Here is a 26098-nt window from a genome sequence, read left to right as displayed (position 1 = left end):
GGGCACATCAGCACTATTATGGGACCATTTTGAGTGCTCCTGTGGTTTATTCTTCTGGGAAGGGCCTGCCCACTTTTCATTAGCTTGGGAAGTTTCTGAATGGGACAGTCTCACATATCAGCTACAGGCTTCTCTGGGGGGTGGTAATCATGCCTCCCCGAGGTGGCAAGCGCCTGTAGTCCCAGCACTTGGGAGGCTGAGGCAGGAGAATGGCTTGAACCCAGGAGGCGGAGGTTGCAGTGAGCCGAGATCGCACCACTGCACTCCAGCCTGGGTAACAGAGGGAAACTCCGTCTCCAAAAAAAAAAAAAAGAAGAGATAAAGCAGGGAAAGCCAGCTGAGTCTGAAGAGGCAGCAGGGAAGCCCCTCTAGGGAAATGGAGCATAGACTTTAAGGATGAGCAGTAGTTTTCCAGATAAGAGGGTTCCTTCATTGTGTTTGCAGCTTGCTTGTTTTGAAGAGTTAGAACTCTGTATCAGGGAGAGGAAACAATGTGTTCAGATACCCTGAGGCAGGGCAGATGCTAGGGCATTTTAGAAACTTGAGGAAGGCCAGCTGGAGCTCAGTGAAGGGCACGGTGGTAGGGGATACCAATCAGCCAGAGGCCAAGTTATATAGGCCTTGTAAGTAAACGTGGATTTTCAACTTGCTCTTATGATAGTGTGTAAACTTAAAGAGTGTAAAGCAGCAGGGTCTGCCCTAACAGACAAAGCACCCACTGGGTGTCATAAGGAGAATGAAGTAAAGGTAGCTGAGACAACCTGGGAGGAATCCAGATAAAAGAACAAGTTGGCCTGGACTAAGGTGGTGGCAGTGTGGGTAGAAAGAGTGAATCGGTAAATGACCCGGGGCACAATTTCATGGTGCCGTGAAATATTTTTTTTAATTTTAATAAAAGTAAATAAGTAAATTACCCCCTCCACCCCCAATTAAGGAGTCCTAAATCAATATGGAGGCATGATTACCACCCCCAGAGAAGCCTGTAGCTGATACGTGAGACTGTCCCATTCAGAAACTTCCCAAGCTAATGAAAAGTGGGCAGGCCCTTCCCAGAAGAATAAACCACGGGAGCACTCAAAAACATGCTTTTAAAAATGCAGGTGATTATCCCCGTGTAAAATGACAGGGCTTGCAGGGGGAGTGGCCACTGAGATACTCCAGGAAGGCATCCTAGAGTTGGTGAGTGAAGCAAGACAGGGCAAGACCTAGAAGTGAGCTGAGGGCCTGCTTTCTCCAGTGAGGTCTGGGTGCAGACGGAGAAGCAGATTGGTTTAGCAGGAGCAAATATGAGTTCTGCCCGAAGGAGCTTTGTATATGAATAGAACCTTGGGATGGTAGAACCAAGAAGGCCTTCAAGATAATCTGATCCAGTTGTTATCTTGACCGCTTCCTCCTTTGTTGAATGTAAAAATCACATGCCTTTTTACTGATACTAAATTGTTAAGAATTACTCATAAAACAGCTTTCCAAGCTATTGCTGTTACTAATACAATTAGTAATTACTAATTCTTAAACCTGAAGGCAAATAACTTCACCTACTGCCTCATATTTCAACTTAATTTCCCTGTAACAAAAAAAGTAAAAATAGAAACACTTTCCTTTGATAAAAAAATCACATGCCTTAGGCTGGGTGGCTCACGACTATAATCACAACACTTTGGGAGGCCAAGGTGGGCAGATCACCTGAGGTTGGGAGTTCGAGACCAGCCTGACCAACATGGAGAAACCCCATCTCTACTAAAAATACAAAATTATCTGGGCGTGGTGGCGCTGCCTGTAATCTCAGCTACTCGGAGGCTGAGGCAGAAGAATTGCTTGAACCCGGGAGGTGGAGGTTGCGATGAGCCGAGATGGTGCCATTGCACTCCAGCCTGGGCAACAGGAGGGAAACTCCGTCTCAAGGGGGAAAAAAAAAGTCATGTACCTTTTTTTCATGTTATTTGAAACTTAATATGAATATCATGATTTAAAGCATATCAAAGCAAGTAATCAAAGCCAGTATTGTTTTCAGACTGACTGTGCCCCCTCTTTTCTAGTTTGTGCTTGAGAATCTCTGGTCTAGATCGCCTCCCTCATTTTATAGGAGAAAACTGAGGACTAGATGAGACTTACTCATGGCCACATAGCTTGTGAGTGCCTAGGCTGAGACTCAGTCTTCATGCTCAGAGTAGCAGGAAATTCTCCTGTACTCTCTGCTGTCAGGTAATCCCAGATCATGGAATTGGGACAAATGAGCTTTGTTTCTGAGCCCAAGCTCCCCTGCCATTTGAGATTTCCATGTGTCTGTCTGGTACTGAAGAAGCACAGGGAACAGGAACAAGGGGTGGTGGGGCCAGCTGGCCCTGGCATCCCTCTCTGTCTTCCCACAGTCCTCTGAAGCCTTGGAGTTCATGAAGCGGGACCTGACAGAGTTTACCCAGGTGGTGCAGCATGACACGGCCTGTACCATCGCAGCCACGGCCAGCGTGGTCAAGGAGAAGCTGGCTGTGAGTACCACCCAAATGCTCCCAAGTAACTGCCCCTCGCAACCTGCCCTGTCCTGGGTTCCCAACCGTTAAGTGATTATTTTTTTCTACCGTTAAGTGATTATTTTTCCTCCCATTTTGAAAGAATTGTGTCTGGCAACCAAACAAGCTGCATATTTTAAGTAATAATTAGTTTTCCCACTTCTGTATTGTTTTAGCAAATGCTTTCCATTAGCAAAGTCATTCATGTTGACAATTTAGAAAATACAGGCAAGTAAAAGAGAAAGAATGAAGAAAGGAAGAAAGCAAGAGAAAGACCTAGAGACATCCATAACTCCATCTCCCAAAGATAACTACTGTTAATATTTTGGGGGTGTATCCCTGATGTAGACTTCTTTTTCAAAACAGAGGTCAACTGAATACCATGTTTTGTAACCTTTTTTTTTTTTTTTGAGACAGAGTCTCCATTTGGCGCCCAGGCTGGAGTGCAGTGGCACCATCTCGGCTCACTGCAAGCTTCGCCTCCTGGGTTCACGCTATTCTCCTGCCTCAGCCTCCCAAGTAGCTGGGACTACAGGTGCCTGCCACAACGCCCGGCTAATTTTTTGTATTTTTTAGTAGAGACAGGGTTTCACCATGTTAGCCAGGATGGTCTCGATCTCCTGACCTCGTGATCCGCCTGCCTCGGCCTCCCAAAGTGCTGGGATTACAGGCATGAGCCATAGCACCCGGCCCCTGTTTTTTTACTTAAATTGCAAACCTTGTTCTAGAGTGTAATAAGTGGCATGGTATTCCACTATGTGGATTTAACCAGTTGCTGCTTTCCTATTTCAGTTTTTTCCAGTATTGTACACAGAGCTACAGTAAACATTCTGCTAAACCTTTGCCCAGTGCCATAATATTTGCTTTATAATATAATTGTGGAAGGTATCACAGAGTGATTAGTTTAAGCCTTTTACTATACTCAAAACTGCCCTCCAGAAATGTTGTACCAACTTATTTTCTTACTGGTCCTGTTTTTTGTTGGTGGTTGCTGTTGTTTTGAGATGGAGTCTCACTCTGTCACCCAGGCTGGAGTGCAGTGGCATGATCTCAGCTCACTGCAACCTTTGCCTCCCCGGCTCAAGTGATCCTCCTACCTCAGCCTCCTGAATAGCTGGGACCACAGGTGCATGCCACCACACCCAGCTCATTTTTGTATTTTTTGTAGAGACAGGGTTTCACTCTGTTGCCCAGGCTGGTCTCAAACTCCTAAGCTTAAGCGATCCACCTGCTTTGGCCTCCTGAAGTGCTGGGATTACAGGTGTGAGGCACCGTGCCTGGCTTGTTTGTTGTTTTCTGGTTTTTGATTCAGGGGATACGTGCACAGGTTTGTTACATGGGAATATTGTGTATGTACTGAGGTTTGGGCTTTTAATGAACCCATCACCAGCTAGTACCCCATAGGTAGTTTTTCAATCCTTGTCCCCCTCCCCCAATACTGTTTTTATTAATCAGAAATGTACAGTGGAAACCTCTTACAAGATGGAGGTTAGATTCTAAAGTCAGTGTGAGAAGGAAAAATTGTGGTCAAAGATATCCCTGCAAAGTTCTGAAGTTTCCAGTGAGGTAAAGCATACTGTTTTTTATATTACAATTTTCCCTTTAGCATTGGAACAAATTGCAGCTTCTTAATTTGATCACCAGCTGAATCAATTATCTTGTAATTAATTACTCATGTTATGAAAAATGAGTTTTGGAATTTTTTAGTCAAGCTTATTTTGCTGAATCCTCTTGTAAAATACTGTCTCCATTCTAACCACAGCTACTGATGAGCATGAATGACAAGTTGTAACCCTGCTGAACTGCTATAAGTCTAGCCAATAGCAGAGATATCACTTGTTTATTTCATTCATTTATTCATTTTTTTAATTCAACAAATATTGTTACCTGTAACAATATGTGCCAGGCACTATGATAGGTTATAGGTTTAAAATGCTTCGGCAGCTTAATCAAGAGTAAGTATAATTTTCCACGAGGTTTTTAGACCCTGTTCTCAGCACCCTATCCCTGCCTGCTGGAAGGCATTCTGACCAGTGTGGTCTGTATAGTGACCCTCAATTAGTCCCAGGCAAGGCAAGACTATCTGTTCTAATCCTGCCCATATGTTTCCAGCCTTTTGTACGAAGTATTCTACTTCCTGAGCAATAATGATGATGAAATTGCAATATTACAGTGCCGCAGTTTATTAAGCGTATGCTGTGTGCCAGGCATTGTCCATGCCCTATCTTTTAATCTTCATGGTAACCCTATGAAGGATGTATACTTGTCCCCATTTTACAATAAGGAAACTCGGATTCAGAAAGGGTTTTGGTTTCATGACCAACAAGTGGTAGAGCAAGGATTCAAACTAGCTTTGTCTAACTCCAAAGCTAGTACCCCTTCCACCACTCTACCCATAGGCCCTCTTCCCCACTGATATGTCTATGGTATGGACCTTCTCTGGCCAAGTTTTGACCAGCCTGACTGGCCTTGAAATTTTGATGAAACAGCCAATCAAAGATCTTTACTCTGATCTACGCAGGCCTACCATGGCCCTGTTCTGCAGACCCACTTGGGGGATGGAGGACCCTTGCTTCCTCCTACTCCTTCTCCAGCCCCAAAGATGGGTGAAGAGTCGTGAGCACCTCCCTGGTCCCCCAACACACGATACACCTTTGCCCCAATGTTTTACCCCCATACCCCAGATTGCAGCCTGTTGCCGGGGCGCTTGCTTCCTCTGCCCATTCTCTATACAGACGGAAGGCTCCTCAGGAGCAACGGAGAAGATGAAGAAAGGGTTGTCTGACTTCCTAGGGGTGATCTCAGACACCTTTGCCCCCTCACCAGACAAAACCATCGACTGCGATGTCATCACCCTGATGGGCACACCATCTGGCACAGCTGAGCCCTATGATGGCACCAAGGTATTCACTGACAGTCTCCCCTACAGATGCCTAACATCTGTAACCTGGGCTTTAACTTACAACCTGTACTCACAAAAGCAACCCATGTTCAGGCCAAAAAATCAATATGGCTATATTATTAATAGTAAATCCAAAAATACCAGTAAGCAAGGACAAGTTAATTATTTTTAAACTCATAATTGCATCACCGAAAGAGAACCCCTGATTTCTTATTGGTATATAACCTTACGTTTGTTTTTGTTTTTAAACATAGGTAAAGATAGTTTGGTGTTTTCTTTTGAACAAAAAAGACATTTTATACATGCGGTTTTGTAACCTGCTTTTAAAAAACCAACAAACGTAGCATCTTTCCTAATCACCTTTTTTTTGTTGTTGTTGTTGTTTTTTTTTTTGAGACGGAGTCTCGCTCTGTTGCCCAGGCTGGAGTGCAGTGGCCGGATCTCAGCTCACTGCAAGCTCTGCCTCCCAGATTTATACCATTCTCCTGCCTCAGCCTCCTGAGTAGCTGGGACTACAGGCGCCTGCCACCTCGCCCGGCTAGTTTTTTATTTATTTTATTTTATTTTATTTTTTTTTGAGACGGAGTCTCGCTCTGTCGCCCAGGCTGGAGTGCAGTGGCGCGATCTCGGCTCACTGCAAGCTCCGCCTCCCGGGTTCACGCCATTCTCCTGCCTCAGCCTCCCGAGTAGCTGGGACTACAGGCGCCCACAACCGCGCCCGGCTAATTTTTTGTATTTTTAGTAGAGACGGGGTTTCACCGTGGTCTCGATCTCCTGACCTTGTGATCCGCCCGCCTCGGCCTCCCAAAGTGCTGGGATTACAGGCGTGAGCCACCGCGCCCGGCAGTTTTTTATATTTTTTAGTAGAGACGGGGTTTCACCATGTTAGCCAAGATGGTCTCCATCTCCTGACCTTGTGATCCACCTGTCTCGGCCTCCCAAAGTGCTGGGATTACAGCTTTGAGCCACCGCGCCCGGCCCTGTTTTGTTTTTTTTAATGAGACAGGGTCTCACTCTGTCACCCAAGCTCTCTCTGGGGCTCAGTGGTGCAGTCACGGCTCATTGCAGCCTCGACTTTCCAGGCTCAAGTGTCCTTCCACGTCAGTCTCCTGAGTAGCTGGGACCACCGGCGTAAACCACCACATCCAACTAATTAAAAAAATTTTTTTTTGGTAGAAACAGGGTCTCGTTATGTTGCCCAGGCTGGTCTCAAATGCCTGGGCTCAAGTGACTCTCCCACCTTGGTCTCCCAAAGTGCTAGGATTACAGGCGTGAGCCACTGTGCCCAGCCAGCCATAATTTTTAATGTCTTTAAATTCTTGCAAGTGAAAATAGCATTAATTATTCCATTATTTCCTTCATGTTGCATATTTGGATTCCTTTCAGCTTTCAAGCATAATAAGGAACGCTGTGGAGAGCATTTTTAGAGGCATAATCTCCACATTTGGGTTATTTAGACTAATTTCTAGTAATATATGTATAGGTAAAGGGAGAGAGGTGTCTTCAGAGCACTTAAAGCAACAGCCACGGTAGTGTATTTTTGCTGTGTTTTCGCATTTTCTTTTCTTCTTTTTTTTTTTGAGACGGTCTCACTCTGTCACTCAGGCTAGAGTGCAGTGGCATGATCCCAGCTCACTGCAGCTTCAACTTCCTGGGCTGAAGTGTTCCTCCCACCTTAACCTACCTAGTATCCGTAGTAGCAGGGACCACAGGCATGCACTACCACGCCCGGCATTTTTTTTTTTTTTTTTTTGTAGAGACGAGGTTTCCCTATTCTGCCCAGGCTGGTCTCAAACCCCTGAGCCCAAGTGATCCTCCTACCTCAGCCCCCTGAAGTACTGAGATTACAGGCATAAGCCACCACGCCTGGCCACATTGTGTTTTCTATTTCATGGAGAGTTTTCTTCTAAATTTACAATATAATGTCATGGCAACTGGGGGCCCTCTTTGTAGTTTGTTCTTTTGAAATAGGGTCTCACTCTGTCCCCCAGGCTGGAGTGCAGTGGTGCGATCACAGTTCACGGCAGCCTCCATCTCCTAAGGTGCTCCTCCCACCTCAGCCTCCTGAGCAGCTGGGACTGCAAGCACACATCACCATGCCCAGCTAATTTTTATACTTGTAGAAACAGGATTTCCCCATGTTGCCTAGGCTGGTTTTGTAGCATTTTATCACATTGAACTTTTTTTTTTTTTTTGAGATGGCGTCTCTGTCTGTCACCCAGACTGGAGTGCAGTGGAGTGATCTTGGCTCACTGCAACCTCCACCTCCTGGGTTCAAGTGATTCTCCTGCCTCAGCGTCCTGAGTAGCTGGGATTACAGGCATGCACCACCATGCCCGGCTAATTTTTGCATTTTTAGTAGAGACGGGGTTTCACCATGTTGGCCAGGCTGGTTTTGAACTCCAGATCTCCAGCAATCCACCCACCTCGGCCTCCCAGAGTGCTGGGATTACAGGCGTGAGCTACCGCACCCAGCCCATGTTGAACTTCTGTTCCAAAAGTACTGATTTTTCAAGTATGTATCAACAAGCACTAGTATTAGCACCACCACTTAGTGAACATGTGAGTGGAATTGTGAAAATGTTTGATAAGATTTTGAGCCATAATGACAGTGAATTGTCACCAAATCCACTTACAGACAGCCCATGCTTCCTGTAATACTGAGGAAGAAAGGCGGACTTCGTCTTTGCCAGCTAAGTTTGCCACCCTGTGGTCCCAGTGAGAACATAACTTGGTAGAGACTGGCTATACAATTAATAAATTCTTGAATGGTTTTAATTGGAGGGAAATTGTGTTATTTTAAAATTTATCCCTAAATTTTGACTTTATTAATATATGGGCACTAACATTTTTCAAATTTCACTACTACAAAGCATTTTACAAATAATTTTGTAGCCTGCTTGTGCTGTATTTTCTTAGCTCCTGGGGTAGAATACTGGGTGAAAGGCCATTTTTCTGGGAACCCCAGTTTTGGATGCCCAGCCTAGTGCTCCACTCTCCGTGCCACAGTGCTAATTAACAAGTGCCCTGGGGGTATCCCAGCCAACAAGGGAGAAGCTGGGTTGTGGTTGACTGAGTATCCTGGCAGAGAAAGGGTGCTTTCTATGCCCAGCATCTCAGGATTTCTGTTTCCTCTTCTCTGTTTCTTACAGGCTCGCCTCTATAGCCTGCAGTCGGACCCAGCAACCTACTGCAATGAACCAGATGGTGAGAGGGTAGCAGTGAGGGGGTGGGCTTGTAGGGCAAGTAGACTAAGGGGGTCTGGTTGTAGGCCCTGTTTGTCTCAGGTAGCAGAGGCCAGGCACCCGCTATGTAGGGGGACCAGAGTGAGACTAGTGTGTACCTTATACCGTGTGGATTGGGTTGATGTTCTCTTTTCTTTCCTGAACTTGAGCTGTCCTGCCCACCCTGCAGGGACTTGGCCCCTCTCATCCCTCATCCTTAGCTCAGCCTCCCTCCCAGCCCTGCTGCCCCACTTGCCTTCTCTTCAGCTTGTGTTGGCTAAGCCCCTGCCATGCAGCAAACCCCATGATGGAAACTGGAGATCAGAAATGAGCCAAACCCTCCACCTAGTCCAGCCCTCCAGGAACTAGCGGTTAAGAGGGAGAAAGCAGAAACAGTGAATAAAGTAGAAATACTAGAGAGCAGCATGACTGCTTCTACAGAGCAGCAGGACAGTGGGAGCCCAGAGGAATGGCACCTTTCCTGGTCTGGGAACCAAGCAAGTGATGCTGGAGTTGGGTTTTGTTTGTTTGTTTTTGAGATGGAGTCTCACTTTGTCGCCCAGGCTGGAGTGCAGTGGCGGGATCTCGGCTCACTGCAACCTCTACCTCCCGGGTTCTAGCAGTTCTTTTGACTCAGCCTCCCGAGTAGCTGGGCTTACAGGCACCTGCCACTGTGTCCGGCTGATTTTTGTAATTTTAGTAGAGACGGGGTTTCACTACATTGGTTAGGCTGGTCTGGAACTCCTGACCTCAGGTGATCCACCTGCCTCGGCCTCCCAAAGTGCAGGGATTACAGGCATGAGCCACCACACCTGGACGGAGTTGGAGTTTTAAGGTTAAATGAGACGTCAGTTAGCTTCACTATGAGAAGTGGGGAAGGGCATTCAGGCAAAGATTGCTGGGAGAGAGAACAGGGAGCACCCCACCTTTTAGTAACGCTAGGTTAAAGGGTGCGTATGAGGAAGTGAAGGCAATGAGAGCAGCTCATGGGAGCCAGATTGTGAAGGGCTTGGTGTGACAGACCAGGCAGTTGGAATTTTGGCCTAAAAGGCTCACAGTAGTAGCTCTAGACCTCTCTTTAGTCACAAAGGCCTTTAAAAATCTATTGAAAATGACAAGCCCTCTCTCCACAAAACTTTTTGTGCAATATGGGAATTCTTTGACCCTTTGAAACCCATCTTGGACTCCAGCTTAAAAAGGCCTCCCATAGAGAACCAGTGAAAGTTTTTGAGGCCTGGGGTGATCAGAGTTTGCATTTTGTAAAGCAGCCCTTGGGGCAGCATTGTAAAGAATGAAATAGAAAGACAGAAGACAGGAAGACCAGTTAGGAGGCTAGGTAGGAATCCCGTGTCAGAGGTAAGGCCAAAACCTAGGAAGAGTCAGGTGGCATGGAGAGGACAGTGTGCATATAAAAGACACAAGTTAGCCAGGCGTGATGGTGTGCCTGTAGCCTCAGCTATTCGGAAGGTTGAGGCAGGAGGATCACTTGGGCCCAGAAATTCAAGGTTGCAGTGAGCCACAGTTGTGTCACTGCACTCCAGTCTGGTGACAGAGCAAGACTCTCTCTCTTAAAAAATAAAAAAGAGACAACTGAGGAAGTGTGATCTAGAGTGATTGGATAAAGGAGGAGATAGGATGGCCCCCAGATTGGATAACCCTGTCAGATAATCAGGTGGGAAGGAAAATGAGCGCATGGTGTGTTTGCAGGTAGAAGTATCGGGGGTACTTGGAACTCTGGATCTGGGGCCAAGAGAGTAGCCTGGGCTGCAAAGAGAGACACAGTGGGAGGATGAGGTTGAAACTTATGGTTTAGTGGCAATTATTTTGGGGGAAAAAAAAGCCAGAGAGAGATGGAAAGGAAAGGAAAACAAAAAACCCACAGAGACTCAAATGGACCAACCAGAGAAGTGGAGGAAAATAACAAAGGAGTGAGAAACCAGGAGAGACGAGGGCTTCGGGAGGAAGGCAATGGCCCCCAGAGTCAGAGATGGTCACAAGAGGGAAGACAGAGAAATAGATGTTGGCTCTGGCAGCTGGGGTCATGTGACCTAAGAGCAGCTGTTTCAGAGACGAGGAGATTCAGTAGCCAGGTGCCATGGGCTAAAAAGCGAGCAGGGATATGAGAACATGGAGACTGCAGCCCCTTCTGGAGATCACTCAGGTGCACACCCGCCCCTTCACCCTGCCTGACCCCCTACCCTTGGCTAAGTGGCTTTGAACACACAAGCTTTCTTCATTTTCCATGTCCAGCCTTAGGTATATTCTGTAGGCCCAGTGTTCTTTCCCCAGACCAAGGGAACTGACTGTCAGCATCTGTCCCTCTGCAGGGCCCCCGGAATTGTTTGACGCCTGGCTTTCCCAGTTCTGCTTGGAGGAGAAGAAGGGGGAGATCTCAGAGCTCCTTGTAGGCAGCCCCTCTATCCGGGCCCTCTACACCAAGATGGTGAGGGCCCAGTCTGCAGGGCCTCAGCCAGCTCCAGGCTTGAGGTGTTGGGAGGTGGGAGGGACGTGTTCAGAGTCACTGTGGCGTCATCTGGCTCAGAGAGCACTGGGAGGCTCCATAGAGCCAGACCAGCCATATCCTGAGCCAAGAACTCACATGGGAGAAGCTGGTTTGCCAGGCTTCTGGCAGTCAGAGAATGGTGAGAAATGAAAGGGCCAGCAAAGCCTGATGGGAGTTCTTTTCTCCCTCCTTGGCCAACCTGGACTAGGAAGGTGGGTCTGGCCGAAACTTTGGTCAGGGTGGAAGTGCTCTATCACTGCTAAGCCACTTACTGGGTCTGATATCCAGACTTGATGGGAATAGACTGATAAGGGTGGGGACACAGACCCCACACAAATACTCCCAAAGTCTCACCTCCATTTTCCCCTCCCTCCAGGTTCCAGCAGCTGTTTCCCATTCAGAATTCTGGCATCGGTATTTCTATAAAGTCCATCAGCTAGAGCAGGTACGCTGGTCTAGCCTGGGGAGGTCCCCACTCAACCCTGGGGGAAGCAGGCTGGATTTATTGAGAGAAGAAAGGGATACAGGGTGCCAAGAGTTGTGGGATCAGGACCAGGATCTGGGAAGAGGGTGCCCTGACTTCCTGTGTCCATCTGCTCCCTCACATTCAGGAGCAGGCCCGGAGGGACGCCCTGAAGCAGCGGGCGGAACAGAGCATCTCTGAAGAACCTGGCTGGGAGGAGGAGGAAGGTAAGAGGCGTTGAGAGGTGAAGGGCAAGTGACACATCTGTGTGGGACACTCTGGGCTGGGCCATGCTTTCTGAAGCCTGGAGAGACTTGGCGCCCATCAGGCAAGAGTAGGGAACGAGCACATTGTATGTGCTGAGGATAGGCGGAGCTAACAAGGAGATATTGAACAAGGCTAGTGGAATTCCGATTTAGCTACAGAAATCCCATGTGTCAGTTGGTGTAGATTCCCCTGCCAGCCCATGAACCAGCTGCCGCCTAGTCACTGGGGAGCTTCTTGAAAATCCAGATTCCCTTCCCCACCTTCTAAAGAAGACTGTAAAGAAGCGGCCAGACATGTATTTTAAACAAGCTCCCTGGTAATATTAATGCACAGGCTGGTTTGGGAACCACTGAGTTAGGGAGGGAGCTGAGCATCCTCTACCTGTAGCTCAGTTTATAACAGCACGTTGGAGCCTTCTGGATGATATAATATTAATGCATTTCTTAAGTGTTTACACCATATGTCGAGGCTGCACTAAGAGCTTTACACAGAGTCCTTACCACCACCCTATTACCCCTCTTAAGGATAAAAGTAAGTTAAGAGTAAAAGTTAGGTGACTTGCCCAATCATATACCTAGGATGTAGCAGAGCCCAACCTGAACCCAAAACTGACTCACTTCTGAGCCTTGGCTTTCTAATCCATAACAGCCCCTTGAACTGCATTGCTGGAAGCCCACCAGGCATTAGGCCCCAGGGCTGAGCAGGACTTTTGACTAGCAGGGAGTGTCTGCAGAAGCATTGTGATGGCAAAGGGGAGAGCTAAATGACACTATTGAGTCTTTTTTTTTTTTTTTTTCGTTTTGAGACAGTCTTGCTCTGTCGTCCAGACTGGAGTGCAGTGGTGCAATCTCGGCCCATTGCAACCACCGCCTCCTGGGTTTAAGCGATTCTCTTGCCTCAGCCTCCCGAGTAGCTGGGATTACAGGCATGTGCCACCACACTCAGCTAATATTTTTGTATTTTTAGTAGAGACAGGGTTTCACCATGTTGGCCAGGCTGGTCTCAAAAACTCCTGACCTCAGGTGATCCACCCGCCTCGTTCCCACAGTGCTGGGATTACAGGCGTGAGCCACCGCGCCCGGCCCCAAGGTTGTCTTAGGGCTGGCCAGGGTACATTTCCCTCTTGCCCCTCCCTTTCTCTCTCTACAGAGGAGCTCATGGGCATTTCACTCACATCTCCAAAAGAGGCAAAGGTTCCTGTGACCAAAACTTCTACATTCCCTGAAGGAGGACCTGGCCCCCAGAGCCCCTGTGAAGAGAATCTGGTGACCTCAGTTGAGCCCCCAGCAGAGGTGACTCCATCAGAGAGCAGCGAGAGCGTCTCCCTCGTGACACAGATTGCCAACCCAGCCGCTGCACCTGAGGCACCAGTGCTGCCCAAGGACCTGTCCCAAAAGCTGCTAGAGGCATCTTTGGAGGAACAGGGCCTGGTTGTGGATGTGGGCGAGACTGGACCCCCGCCCCCTATTCACTCCAAGCCCCTAACCCCTGCTGGCCACCCCAGCGGCCCAGAACCCAGGCCTCCAGCCAGAGTAGAGACTCTGAGGGAGGAGGCTCCCACAGACTTACGGGTGTTTGAGCTGAACTCGGACAGTGGGAAGTCTACACCCTCCAACAATGGAAAGAAAGGTAGGTCTGGGCTGGGAGTGGTGCCTCATGCCTGTAATCCCAGCACTTTGGGAGGCCGAGGTGGGCGAATCACCTGAGGTTGGGAGTTTGAGACCAGCCTAACCGACATGGAGAAACCCTGTCTCTAAGTACAAAATTAGCTAGGCATGGTGGCACATGCCTGTAATCCTAGCTACTGGGGAGTCTGGGTCAGGAGAATCGCTTGAAGCCAGGAGGCAGAGGTTGCAGTGAGCCGAGATTGCGCCATTGCACTCCAGCCTAGGCAAGAAGAGCGAAACTCCATCTCAAAAAATAAAATTAAAAAAAAAAAAAAAAAAAAAAAGGTAGGTCTGGAGGTCTAAGCCCATTGTTGTGTGGGGTCAGGGCCACCTCCCAAGGCAGATTTGTCTCCTTGTCCCTTTTTAGGATACTATGAGCAGATTTTTTTCATTTCCAATAGTGATGACAGCTGCTATATATTGACTATTTGCTAACATGTTTCATTCTTTTTTTTTTTTTTTTTTTTTTTTGAGACGGAGTCTCGCTCTGTCACCCAGGCTGGAGCGCGGTGCCCGGATCTCCGCTCACTGCAAGCTCCGCCTCCCGAGTTGACGCCATTCTCCTGCCTCAGCCTCCCGAGTAGCTGGGACTACAGGCGCCCGCCTCCTCGCCCGGCTAGTTTTTTGTATTTTTTACTAGAGACGGGGTTTCACCGTGTAGGCCAGGATGGTCTCGATCTCCTGAGCTCGTGATCCGCCCGGCTCGGCCTCCCAAATGCTGGGATTACAGGCTTGAGCCACTGCGCCCGGCCACATGTTTCATTCTAAGTTGCACATTAATCTCTGAAATAAGAATGCATCTTAAATTGTTGGCATCTTAAGAGTCAACAAAACAAGTTTGATGCTAGATCCCATGCTACATATGTTATATGGCACTTAATTTCTCAGTATTACTGTCCTCATTTTACAGATGAAAAAAATGAGACCCAAAAATATTAGGTTAGGTAATGCCCAAGTTCACATGGCCAGGAGGCCCAGATTCAGACCCAGGGCTGTCTGACTCCAAGCCCGTGCCCTTAACTAGCACACTGTGCCAATTTCTATCTTTTTGGACAATTTAACCTTACCCTGGCTTGGAAATCCCAGTGACATTGATGTTAAAAAGGGTCTTCGTCCTGTGTAGCCTTAGGAAAGTCATTCAGCTTCCCCAGGCCTTTATTATTATGAAATATATAAACAAAACTCATACGTGCAGTTTAAAGAAGAATAAAATGAACATCCATGAACTTACAGTGACCCAGCTTGAGTAATGGAGCTTTAGTTTCTTATCTGTATAATGGAATTTTAGACTGGAGACTCTGAGTTTATGTCAAAGAGCAACCTCTGTAACTGCAGGAATTAAAGGACAAGGATAGCCTTGGTGTCAGCCTTTTTACCACATCCAAAATACCACTTCAGGTATGGCTGATTATCACTAAGAACCGCCCCCCTCCCAGTCCCCCCACCACCTGCACACTTCACACACGCATCCTCCTGTCTTTGCTAACACTCAGCACCAGCCACAGCCACAAAGCTTGCCCGGCAGGTAAGGCCTGGCCTGCTGGCCCAGGAAGGGACTGGTTTGCCACAGTGGATGGGAAATGAACCCCACCTCACCTCTAACCTATTCCCTGATGGAAACCATGGAGTTTCCAGTCTCCAACCCAGTGCCTCCCTTCTGACTGATCAGTGAGGTCATCCATTGGGCTCCTACCTGGTTTTGTTTTTTTTTTTTTGAGGCGGAGTCTCACTCGTGTCGCCCAGGCTGGAGTGCAGTGGCGCAGTCTCGCTCACTGCAGCCTCCGCCTACCGTGTTCACTCCATTCTCCTGCCTCAGCCTCCCGAGTAGCTGGGACTACAGGCACATGCTGCCACACCCAGCTAATTTTTTGTATTTTTAGTAGAGACAGGGTTTCATTGTGTTAGCCAGGATGGTCTTGATCTCCTGACCTTGTGATCTGCCCACCTTGGCCTCCCAAAGTGCTGGGATTACAGGCGTGAACCACCGCGCCCGGCCCAAGCTCCTTCCTGTTCTTTATGAGACACTGAGTGGGAGAGGGGCAGAAGCCGCAGTCTTTGTGAGGGAGCATAAAGCAGGATGGGCCAGTCTGGTACTGGAGGAGTTCAGAGAAAGAAGGAATCTCTGGACATCTGTGTTGCTTCGCCAAGGAGTCAAGCCTTGTATAGGAGAGTTGACGAGTTTGGGGCAGGTGCAGGGGAGTGGTAGTCTAAGATGAGGGGGCCTACAAGGACCAGCTAGCAAAGGTCATGGGGCATGTTTAAGGGGTGGTGACCTAAACCCACTCTTCTGTATTCTCTCCCAGGAGAAGGAGGTACAAGAAGGGTGAGTGGGTTGACTCAGAAATAGAACTTCGGAATTTAAAACCTTAAGCTGGATTCAGAAGGTTGGCCTTGGGGCCATAAAGCAGCAGAGCATGGATGCTAAGGGTGTGGGTTCTGGAGTTCAGACAGTTCTGGGTTCAAATCCCAACTTTGTTCATAAGCCATGTGACTTCAGAAAGATTACTAATCTTCTGTAAGCCTTTGTTTGCTCCTCTATAGACGGGATAATTGTTTCATGATAGATCCTCAATCAGAGCAGAAATTTAAGTAGAGCCCTGCTTTGGGGAAACGATAATAGAGGTAACATTCTCTGAGCACTTTCTGTGTGTCTAGCTCTGTGCTAAGCACTTGATATGCATGTTAATCCTTACAAAAGCCCTGTGAGGGCCGGGCGCGGTGGCTCAAGCCTGTAATCCCAGCACTTTGGGAGGCCGAGACAGGCGGATCACGAGGTCAGATCATCGAGACCATCTTGGCGAACAAAGTGAAACCCCGTCTCTACTAAAAAATACAAAAAACTAGCCAGGCCTGGTGGCGGGCGCCTGTAGTCCCAGCTACTAGGGAGGCTGAGGCAGGAGAATAGTGTAAACCTGGGAGGCGGAGCTTGCAGTGAGCTGAGATCCAGCCACTGCACTCCAGCCTGGGTGACAGAGCAAGACTCCGTCTCAAAAAAAAAAAAAAAAAAAAAGCCCTGTGAGATCTGTGTACTTTTTCCTATTTTTCTAGTGGTAGGAACCTGAGATCAGTCACACCCAATAAATATTTCAGAGAGTATGAAATAGTCCTGTAGGAGAGGGAAGAGTAGGTGATGGGCCTGACAGGTATAATAGGTTTGCTGGGTGGATGGTCCCAGGGCCCTTGTGATTGTAGATTTTAAGTGAGACCATCAACCTGTTGTATTTTTGTTCAGTCACATTCAGTTGCTTAGGTGCAGGAACAGAGCAGATGGGAAGTTGGATCTAATTAGGTTCAAGTTTAGCCAGGTAAAATCAGTGGATGAAAAGAAGAAAGTCCGCTGGGCCTGGTGGCTCATGCCTATAATTGCAGTACTTAAGGGAGGCTGAGGCAGATGGATTGCTTGAGCCCAGGAGTTCAAGACCAGCCCTGGCATTGTGGTGAAACCCCATCTCTACAGAAAATACAAAAAGTTAGCCAGATGTGGTGGCACATGCCTGTAGTCATAGCTACTCGGGAGGCTGAGGTGGGAGAATCACCTGAGTGGGGAGGTTGAGGCTGCAGTGAGTTGAGATCGCTAAACTGCCCTCCAGCCTGGCTGACAGAGCTGAGACCCTGTCTCAAAAAAATAAAAAGGAAAGAAAAGAAAGTATATGCAAGAAGTGATAAGAATGATGGCTTATAGAATATGAGCTGAGTAAGGGAGAGAATGAGGGATAGTGAAACAGTTGGAGGGTTACAAATTATAGGTTTCATTTGGAATTGGGCTACAAAGGCTAATCAGAAAAAATTAGTAGTGGTTGGAGACTGGATGGAATTGAAATTATAGGAGAAGTAAACATAAGCTCTTAACCACTCTGCTATGCTGCCTCTACTGCCCTCGGGGCCTGTGAAAGGAGAGGCTGAGGATGTGCTACAGAAGACCCACCAGAAACAACTGTAGTCAGGTGGGAGGCAGCCAGAGTCTTGGACCAGGCTGGAGCAGTGGGAACAGAGTAGAGGAAATAAATCTTAAAAGGAAGAAAGGGGGCTTGGAGACAAAGTAACTCCTTTTTCCTCTTGGGCCCACGTCCTAGGGTGATATAAGGCTTGGTCTCGGTTCAGCAGAGTCTCTTAGGGTGCCCTAGCCAAAGGGTTTTACTGGGTCCCAGGGTGATTCCTGTCATTGCAGAGCTGCTTCCCACCTACATTTTGTCACAGGATTCGTCTGTTCTGAGAGACTGGATTTCTTTCTGCACAGGAAGGGGCGAGAGATTGGGGCAGGCTCATGGCCTGGAAGGAGCCTAGAGGTTAAGACCTTACTTCATGACTGACTGTGTAACCTAAGAGCAGTATTGCCTCTGTTTCTTAACTGGGGAAGCAGAGGGCCAATTAAACAGAATAAAATGAGCTGTGAGTGACAGCACTACAAAGTTAGCAATCACCTGAAAACTTCCATTTTCAAAACCAAACCAGTAGAACTCCATCCTGAAGTCTTCAGTTGTAGCACAGGTCAGCTCTCTGCCACGTGCACATTGTGATGGAGGTCTTAGTGCTCTCCTTATGTGATAGGACAGGACGGTGGAAGGAGGCACATGGCAGAGAGAGCCCAGCTTCACATCTCCCTGTGCCACCTGAAGCCTTCGTTTCGTTATCTGTATACGGGGACTATTAATACCCACCCAAGAGGTAGATGTGGAATATTCCAGAAATGTTAGTGGATACTCTGTTCTTTACCCCTGAAAGGGTCTGCTGTAGCATTTAAGCCTGAAGAGACGGTTTCAAGTCCCTAGAGGGCAGCCTGAGGTTAGGGAAAGCTGTCATGGCCACAGACAAAGCCCTGAAGTGAGGAAGCAACCAAGAGTCTGGCTAACCCACAGGAAGCCTGTGGTGACAGCCAGATGAATGTCACTTAAGTGTCCTGAAGGCACAGAGAGATGTAGGTGCAGAGTCAGAAGAACTGGGTCTTGGCTGCCCTGACTTGCTGAGGTACCTTGTACAGAATGACTTAACTCTGAGACAAGGCCCTTAGAAGAAAGGCAGCACCATTCATTACATAGCCATGTATATATACGTAATAGGCACTTTATATGCATAGCTCTAATTCTAACACCATTGTTTCTCAAACTGCAGGCCCAGGTCTACACAGAATCACACAGGTACCTGCTTACAACTTACAATGCAGCCTTCCCAGCCACCAGCTAGACCTGCTGAGTCTTTGTTGGGATCGGGGGTGGACAGGGTAGAAGTCTGCATTCTAATAAGCTTCTCCAGTGGTTCTTTGCAGAGGGTGCTTTTATCCATATTTTATAAATAGACTGAAGCCCACAATAATTTGCCCAAGACTACACAGTGAAGGAGTAGGTATTCAACCCAGGTCTGCCTGGCCCCAGAGACCATGCTCTGGCTGGAAGAGAGGATGATACAGGAAACCATATAAGGAATGTGGGAGTGGGGCTGAGGGGTAGGTCTCAGTGCTGAGGCATCTGGTGAGGAGTAGTCAGAGAAGAAGAAATGAAGATGTTTACTGGTCATGCCATTGGAGGATGAGGGACCCACTCTTTTTAAAGGTACTTAAAAAAAAGATTACAGGCCGGGCATAGTGGCTCACGCCTGTAATCCCAGCACTTTGGGAAGCCAAGGTGGGCGGATCACGAGGTCAGGAGATCAAGACCATCCTGGCTAACACAGTGAAATGCCGTCTCTAAATTAGCCAGGCGTGGTGGTGGGCGCCTGTAGTCCCAGCTACTCGGGAGGCTGAGGCAGGAGAATGGCGTGAACCCAGGAGGCAGAGCTTGCAGTGAGCCGAGATCGTGCCACTGTACTCCAGCCTGGGCGACAGAGCAAGACTCCGTCTCAAAAAGAAAAAAAAAAAGATCACAAAGTAATATGTGTTCATTTTTGGAAAAAAATTAAGAAAAATCACCCCATGACCTCATCACCTAGAGATAACTTTGCTAGTGTATTTGGATATCTTGCTCATCTCTTCTGCATGTGTACATGCCTTTGTGGGCTTTTTTTTTTTTTTTTTTTTTTTTTGAGATGGAGTCTCGCTCTGTCACCCAGGCTGGAGTGCAGTGGCGAGATCTCAGCTCACTGCAAGCTCTGCCTCCCGGGTTTATGCCATTCTCCTGCCTCAGCCTCCCAAATAGCTGGGACTACAGGCGCCCGCCACCTCGCCTGGCTAGTTTTTTGTATTTTTTAGTAGAGACGGGGTTTCACCGAGTTAGCCAGGATGGTCTCAATCTCCTGACCTTGTGATCCGCCTGTCTCGGCCTCCCAAAGTGCTGGGATTACAGGTTTGAGCCACCACGCCTGGCCTGTGGGCACATTTTAAAGCTGGAATGATACTGTACATGCTTTATTGAAAGGAAATATTTGTGTAGTTTGCTTCTTAATAACTTTTATATATACACTTTTAATATTGCCTATAAGAAGTCATAGCCAAATATGAATGTTTAGAGCAATGATCGTCAAATAGTACAGACAGGCATCAGAATCACATAGAGCAGGGGGTGGTAAACTTTTTCTGTATAGGACCAGACCATAAATATTTTAGGCTTTTTGGGCCATGCAGTTGAAATTACTGATCTCCGCTCTTGTAGCATGAAAGCAGCCATAGACAGTATGTAAACAAATGATGTGACATGGCTGGATTTGATCCATGGGCCATAGTTTGCCAACCCCTGGTTTACAGAAAGGGTCTGTGACTATTGAGTGCCAACTATGTGTTCTAAGAACTTGAAATACATAAGAGAACAAAACAAAAGATCCCTGCCCTCATAGGGCTCATACTCTAACTCCTCTATTAATAGACAATAAACATATTAAGTCTGATTATGTAATATGTTAGAAGTGATCACTACAATGGAAAAAAGATCAATCCAGAGCCAGGCGTGGTGGCTCTTGTCTATAATCCCAATACTTTGGGAGGTCGAAGCGGGCGGATCAGCTAAGGTCAGGAGTTTGAGACCAGCCTGGCAAACATGGTGAAACCCTGTTTCTACTAAAGATACAAAAGTTAGCCAGACATGGTCGTGCGCACCTGTAATCTCAGCTACTCAGGAGGCTGAGACAGGAGAATCACTTGAACCTGCGAGGCGGAGGTTGCAGTGAGCCAGGATCGCACCACTGCACTCTAGCCTAGGCGACAGAGTGAGACTGTTTCAAAAATAAATAAATACAAAAATTAGCTGGACGTGGTAGCAGGTGTCTTTGTAATCCCAGCTACTCAGGAGGCTGAGGCAAGAGAATCTCTTGAACCCAGGAGGCAGAGGTTGCAGTGAGCTGAGATTGTGCCACTACACTCCAGCCTGGATGACAGAGCGAGACTCTGTCTCAAACAACAACAACAACAACAACAACTAGAACAGAGTGAGGGTGATGATCGGTTGCTCTTTAGGATGGTCAGTGTAGACCACATCTAGAAGGTGAGATTTGAGCAATGGCGTGAAGGAGGTGACAAGTTGGTCTTGTGGGTATCTGAGGAGATGAGTTCCAGGTGCAGGGAACAGCCCATGCAAAAGCCCTAAGTTGGGAATGCGCCTGGTGTGTTTCTGGAGGAACAGGATTAGTATGGGCAGAATGGAGTGAGGAGGAAGAGGTTCACTGTTTTGGGTTTGAGGGGAGGTTTTTGTTTTGTTTAGAGACAGGGTTTTGCACTGTCACCAGTGGCATGATCATAGCTCACTGCAGCCTTGAACTGGGCTCAAGTGATCATCACACCTCAGCCTCCTGAGTAGCTGGGACTCCTCAGGTGTGCACTACCATGCCTGGCTAATTTTAAAACTTTTTTCTAGAGACAAGGTCTCAGTTCACTGTGTATTTCCTCTGGAAGATTTCTGTGACTCTTGGAGCCTCTGAGCCACAGTGCTTCTCCACTCTTTAGTAGCCTGCTTTTTCTGAGGTAATAGTTTAAGGCTGTTTGGCATGGATGTGAAGTTCTTTTCCAGCCTAACCTCTGACAGCCTATAGTGTTCCATCATGTAACTCACTATTTACTTGTCTAATTCCCTGTCAGTGGACTTTCAGATTGTTTCTAGGTTTCCATCACTATGACAGCACTGCAGTGAACACTCTTTGCTAAATTCCTGACTGAATCCAGGATTTTTCCTTAGAATAGATTCTTAAAAGTGGGGACGAGGCGCCGTGGCTCACGCCTGTTATTGCAGCAGTTTGGGAGGCCGAGGCAGGCGGATCATTGAGGTCAGGAGTTTGAAACCAGCCTGGCCAACATGGTGAAACCCTGTCTCTACTAAAAATACAAAAATTAGCTGGGCATGGGGTCATGCTCCTGTAGTCCCAGCTACTTGGGAGGCTGAGGCAGGAGAATCACTTGAACCTGGGAAGCGGAGGTTGCAGTGGGCCAAGATCGCACCACTGCACTCCAGCCTGGGCGAGAGAGCGAGACTCCATCTAAGAAAACAAAACAAAAAAGTGGGATAGCTGTGCCAGAGTGAACACAGAATGTAAAGACTTGTGTATTTGTGAGACCCTTTTAAAGCATGCTATCTCCCCAGCTACACCCTCTTCAAGTGTCCCTTCCCTGCCTCCTCCTGCTTTTCACACTGTGGCTCGTGGTTCCAGGCTCAAGCACAGACATCAGTGAGGACTGGGAGAAAGACTTTGACTTGGACATGACCGAAGAGGAAGTGCAGATGGCACTTTCCAAAGTGGATGCCTCTGGGGAGGTGAGTGGGCCTGGTGGGTCAGAGGGACGTGAGCCTAATGGTCCTGGATGTGAGAACTCTCCCCAGCCAGCCCAGCTGTCCCCTCAGGAGGGTCACTGCTCCTGTCTGAGGTGATAGGTTGTGGGAAAGGAGCTGGAGCTTCCTGCTCAGATCCACAACAGTGGTCATCGGTAGGCTCCACTTCCCCTCAGTTCCAGGGTAGATAGAGGGGAGAGTTCTTGACATTAGCTCAGTATTAAAATTGCCTGAGAAACTGCTTAAGAAAACAGATGCCGTGCTGGGCGCGGTGGCTCACGCCTGTAATCCCAACACTTTGGGAGGCCAAGGTGGGAGGATTGCTTGAGGCCAGGAGTTCAAGATCAGCCTGGCCGATATAGTGAGACCCCATTTCTATTTTTGAAAAAAAAAAAGACATCAAACCCTACCTGACCTTCTGAGTTGTGGTCCCCAGGTATGAGGCCTGAGTATATACTTGGCCTTGGAGACAAAAGACCAGTGTGATCAAGGGCAAGTTACTTAACCTAAGCCCCTGGTTCCTCATCTAAAACATGGAATTGATTATTATAAGACCTGGCTTATAAGCTCTAATGAGGTGATCCATGTAGACACCTTAGGGCTAGTGCCTGAGACATGGTGGCACTCAGGAGACATTAGTGATAAACCCCACAAAACCCATTCCAGTTATTCAGCTCAAAGAGGCCTTAGTACTGTTATTCTTCACTACCTCTCAGAATCAAAAGTGGCTCATTTAGATTCAGAGGCTGGAACAGTCCAAAGCTCTCCCAGCTAATTAATGACAGGACTGAGGCTGCAGCCCAGATATCTGATTCATGTCAGCATTACTTCCACTGTCACATAAGAACCACATGAGTCCTTCCATTGTGTAACTCATGAGCCTGTTAGAAAGAGGTGGACAGATTAGAGAGACCTGTGAAGGGCCTCCTTTTTCATGACGGGAAACTGAAGCCTTGGGGGAGTATTTTATCTACAGGAGTATTTTATCTACAGGAGTATTTTGCACTTGTGACTACCTCACTATACTCAGGACAGAGAAGGCCTATAGTGCCCTGTCAGGCCACAGGGGCTTGCTGGCTTTTTGTGTCTTTGCAGCCCCCTTTAAAACCTGATTGCAATACACCTGAGCATTCTAGAACCTCTTATACCAGGGCTTAGCCGACAGCAGGCCAAGAGTAGGAACAAAGCAAGAAAAGGTTCTGTGGGGAGACTTGAGCTGGGAATTAGGGTGTTGGTGCCCCTAGTGAAGACCTAGTGGGCACCCGTAGGCCATTGCCACCTCTGTTTTTAACCATAGTGCCACTCGGAGAGTGGCCCCCATTCACCCAAAGGCTAAGTAACTTGCCCTTGATTATACTGTTCTTTTGTGACCAAGGCCAAGTATCTGCTCAGGCCTCCTAAGTGATCTGCATCTCAGAGCCATGGCATTATCTGCTCAGCAGGAGGCAAGTTCTCCTTAAAGGACTGGGGCTGACTTGGTTCCTGTAGGCAGCCATCACCTTGTGGTGTCTGGTGTTGGTTGGCGGAAGCATTTCCTTTAGGTCTGAAATAATCAGAGCAGCAGGCCCACCCCTCAAGCAGAGGGCAGCTCTGCCCCTCAGACACATTCCTTAAGACTAGGGATTCACTCTCAGTAGGGGGCAGAGTATGGCCTAGGGTAGGGGATGGGAGGTGGCTCTGCTCAGCAAGCGGAGGTTAGGTCTGGGCCTGACTCAGGAGTAACTATGTGTTTGTGATCTCCATTACCCCCTCCCATTTGCAGCTGGAAGATGTAGAGTGGGAGGACTGGGAGTAAGGGAGCCAGAGGGAGCAGCTCCCCACCCATGGCATCTCTCGCCTCCCTCGTTCGTCTCAGCCCAGCCCTGGAAGACTCTGAGAATGTCCCCCCAAATCTCCTTTGCCAACCAGAGCTCTGGGCACAGATTCTGGTGGCTCCCTGCTGGCCATCTGGGCCTCTGCTCATGCCTGGAAAGGGGCTCTCTAAATCCCGGCCAGGAACTCTGACTTGTGCCAACAATAGGATGACCCGAGGGAGAGGAAACCTATCCCCCGTCACCAGAAGAGCCTGTGTTTTTCTGCCGAACACCCACTGTTCCTGAGGACTCCTGCTGGGAAGTCCCAAGGGATAGTTCTAGCCCTTCCGCCTGTGTAGACAGAAGCTAAACCACCAGTCTCTCGGAGGAAGCCGAGACAACACACACTGTCCACCATAAGCAGGCAGGGAGGGCCTCGCCACCTACCCTTGGCTAAACAGGGACAGCAAACACATTTTGGTTCCTATCCCAGTGGGTAAGATGCACTTACCTCTGGGAAATTTGCCTCTCCTCTCTTGGGAATCTCCCCTTCCCAGGCATTTTCCATTCCTGGAAAGGCTCCTTTGGGGTTCAGAATCCAGAGACCAAACCCTGACCCACCTCCTTCCTTTCCTCCAGCCCATGCTGGTCTGTCCCTATGCCTTCCCAGGGTTTCTTCATGTCAGATGCACCCAAGTCCTTAGCCCAGCTGTGCCACCTGCAGGAGTTCGCTCTTGCATTTCTTCCCCTCCCCAAGAAGGGAGGGGGCCACTTGAGGCCCTTCTGTGTGTTGCCTGGCAGGATACCTTGTCCAACCAGCTACCCACCTCAACTCCCCTGTAGCTTAGGACATAAAACAGCTACCAGCGGTACAGAGCGGTGATCACAGCCGAGTACTTACAACTCTGGTAAGCCTAGCTTCTCCGCCTCAGCCCTTCTGCTTCTGGAAGGGCTATCCTGGGGGTGAACTTGAAACTCTCATCAGGCTTCTGCAAAAGCTCTTCTCCCTGAAGACAGACCCAGCCTTTGCACTCTCACCCTCCAGTCTGGTAAAGCTGCACCTCTGGGGGGAATGAGGGGCTGCAGGAATCTCTGGAGAGCCTGGTGCTTCACGATGCTGCTCTGATGATTCTTGTACCTAATCTGGTGTGCTCACCAGCGAGTGAAAGGGATCGTGGTCAGGGACACCGAGAGAGTGGGGTCACTTCTACTTCAAACCTTCAGTGAGGGGGTGGGTTGGAGAGAATGCTGAATCTTTTTTTTGACGGGATGGGGTTTTTCTCTTTGTAATTATTTCTTTAGTTTAATTAACTTTTTGGTTGTTTGTGCAATATTATATATTTTAAATTATAATGCATCTCCCCAGAGTATTTTGTAGCTGGGAAAAGAAAAAAGGAAAAAAAAAAAGAAAAAAGATTCTAACAGCTGTTAGTTTTATAATTAAAAAAGAAAGAAAAAAGAACTTTGTCCTGAACCTTTTACAGACTTGCCGTTAACAGCATTAAAGTGATTCAACCGAAGCTGGAAGGTGTCTGGGGTCTGTTTTCGTCCCCTTGGCAGCTGCACTGGGCCAGGGCAGGACTGGCTTCCCACTTGGAGCCAGAAACAGGGTAGAGGGATAGCCTGGGTCCAGAGGACATCGCTTGTCCTCATCCCAGATTCAGCTTTGCTTTTGGGATGAGAAAGGGACAGGGCTCCCCACAGGCCTCTCACTGGGACAAGGAGTCGGGAGGCCATCTCTGCACTCCCGACACCTCTGCTTTTCTTTGGAAAGGAAGTTGCAACAACAATGGCTTCAGTTGTTCTTGGTCGTTTTTCTCCTCTCCTCCCCCTGTTTGTATATGATTCTGGGGTCTATTTTAATTAACTTTAGTATGAAAATCACTTGTCAGACCAGGCATTGGTGGCTCACGCCTGTAATCCCAGCACTTTGGGAGGCGGAGGCAGGCCTCCACTTAAGGTCAGGAGTTCGAGACCAGCCCGGCCAACATGATGAAACCCCATCTCTGCTAAAAATACAGAAATAGCCAGGTGTGGTGGTAGGTGCCTGTAATCCCAGCTACTAGGGAGGCTGAGGCAGGAGAAACGCTT

General features: G+C 48.1%; 2 protein-coding genes across 4 annotated transcripts in view; one reads left to right on the top strand and one right to left on the bottom strand.

Annotated features, from left to right (window-relative positions):
- Window positions 1–25531, top strand: part of BSDC1 (BSD domain containing 1) — a 30835-nt gene extending 5304 nt beyond the window's left edge. The window contains exons 3-11 of one of the 3 annotated variants that reach the window (XM_050795566.1): window positions 2370–2486; window positions 5243–5410; window positions 8562–8616; window positions 10961–11076; window positions 11513–11581; window positions 11748–11826; window positions 13016–13495; window positions 22096–22199; window positions 23977–25531. In XM_050795566.1, coding sequence (XP_050651523.1) covers window positions 2370–2486; window positions 5243–5410; window positions 8562–8616; window positions 10961–11076; window positions 11513–11581; window positions 11748–11826; window positions 13016–13495; window positions 22096–22199; window positions 23977–24009 — 1221 coding nt within the window. In that variant the 3' untranslated portion in view covers window positions 24010–25531. The other 2 variants (XM_050795559.1, XM_050795548.1) reach the window with 2 other exon arrangements.
- RBBP4 (RB binding protein 4, chromatin remodeling factor) overlaps window positions 1–26098 on the bottom strand; it is a 418599-nt gene that overhangs the window by 296467 nt on the left and 96034 nt on the right. The gene's annotated exons all lie outside the window — the stretch shown is intronic.

Source organism: Macaca thibetana, chromosome 1 (genome assembly GCF_024542745.1).
Source record: "Macaca thibetana thibetana isolate TM-01 chromosome 1, ASM2454274v1, whole genome shotgun sequence".
NCBI lineage: Eukaryota > Metazoa > Chordata > Mammalia > Primates > Cercopithecidae > Macaca > Macaca thibetana.
This window is presented reverse-complemented; position numbering and strand designations above follow the sequence as displayed.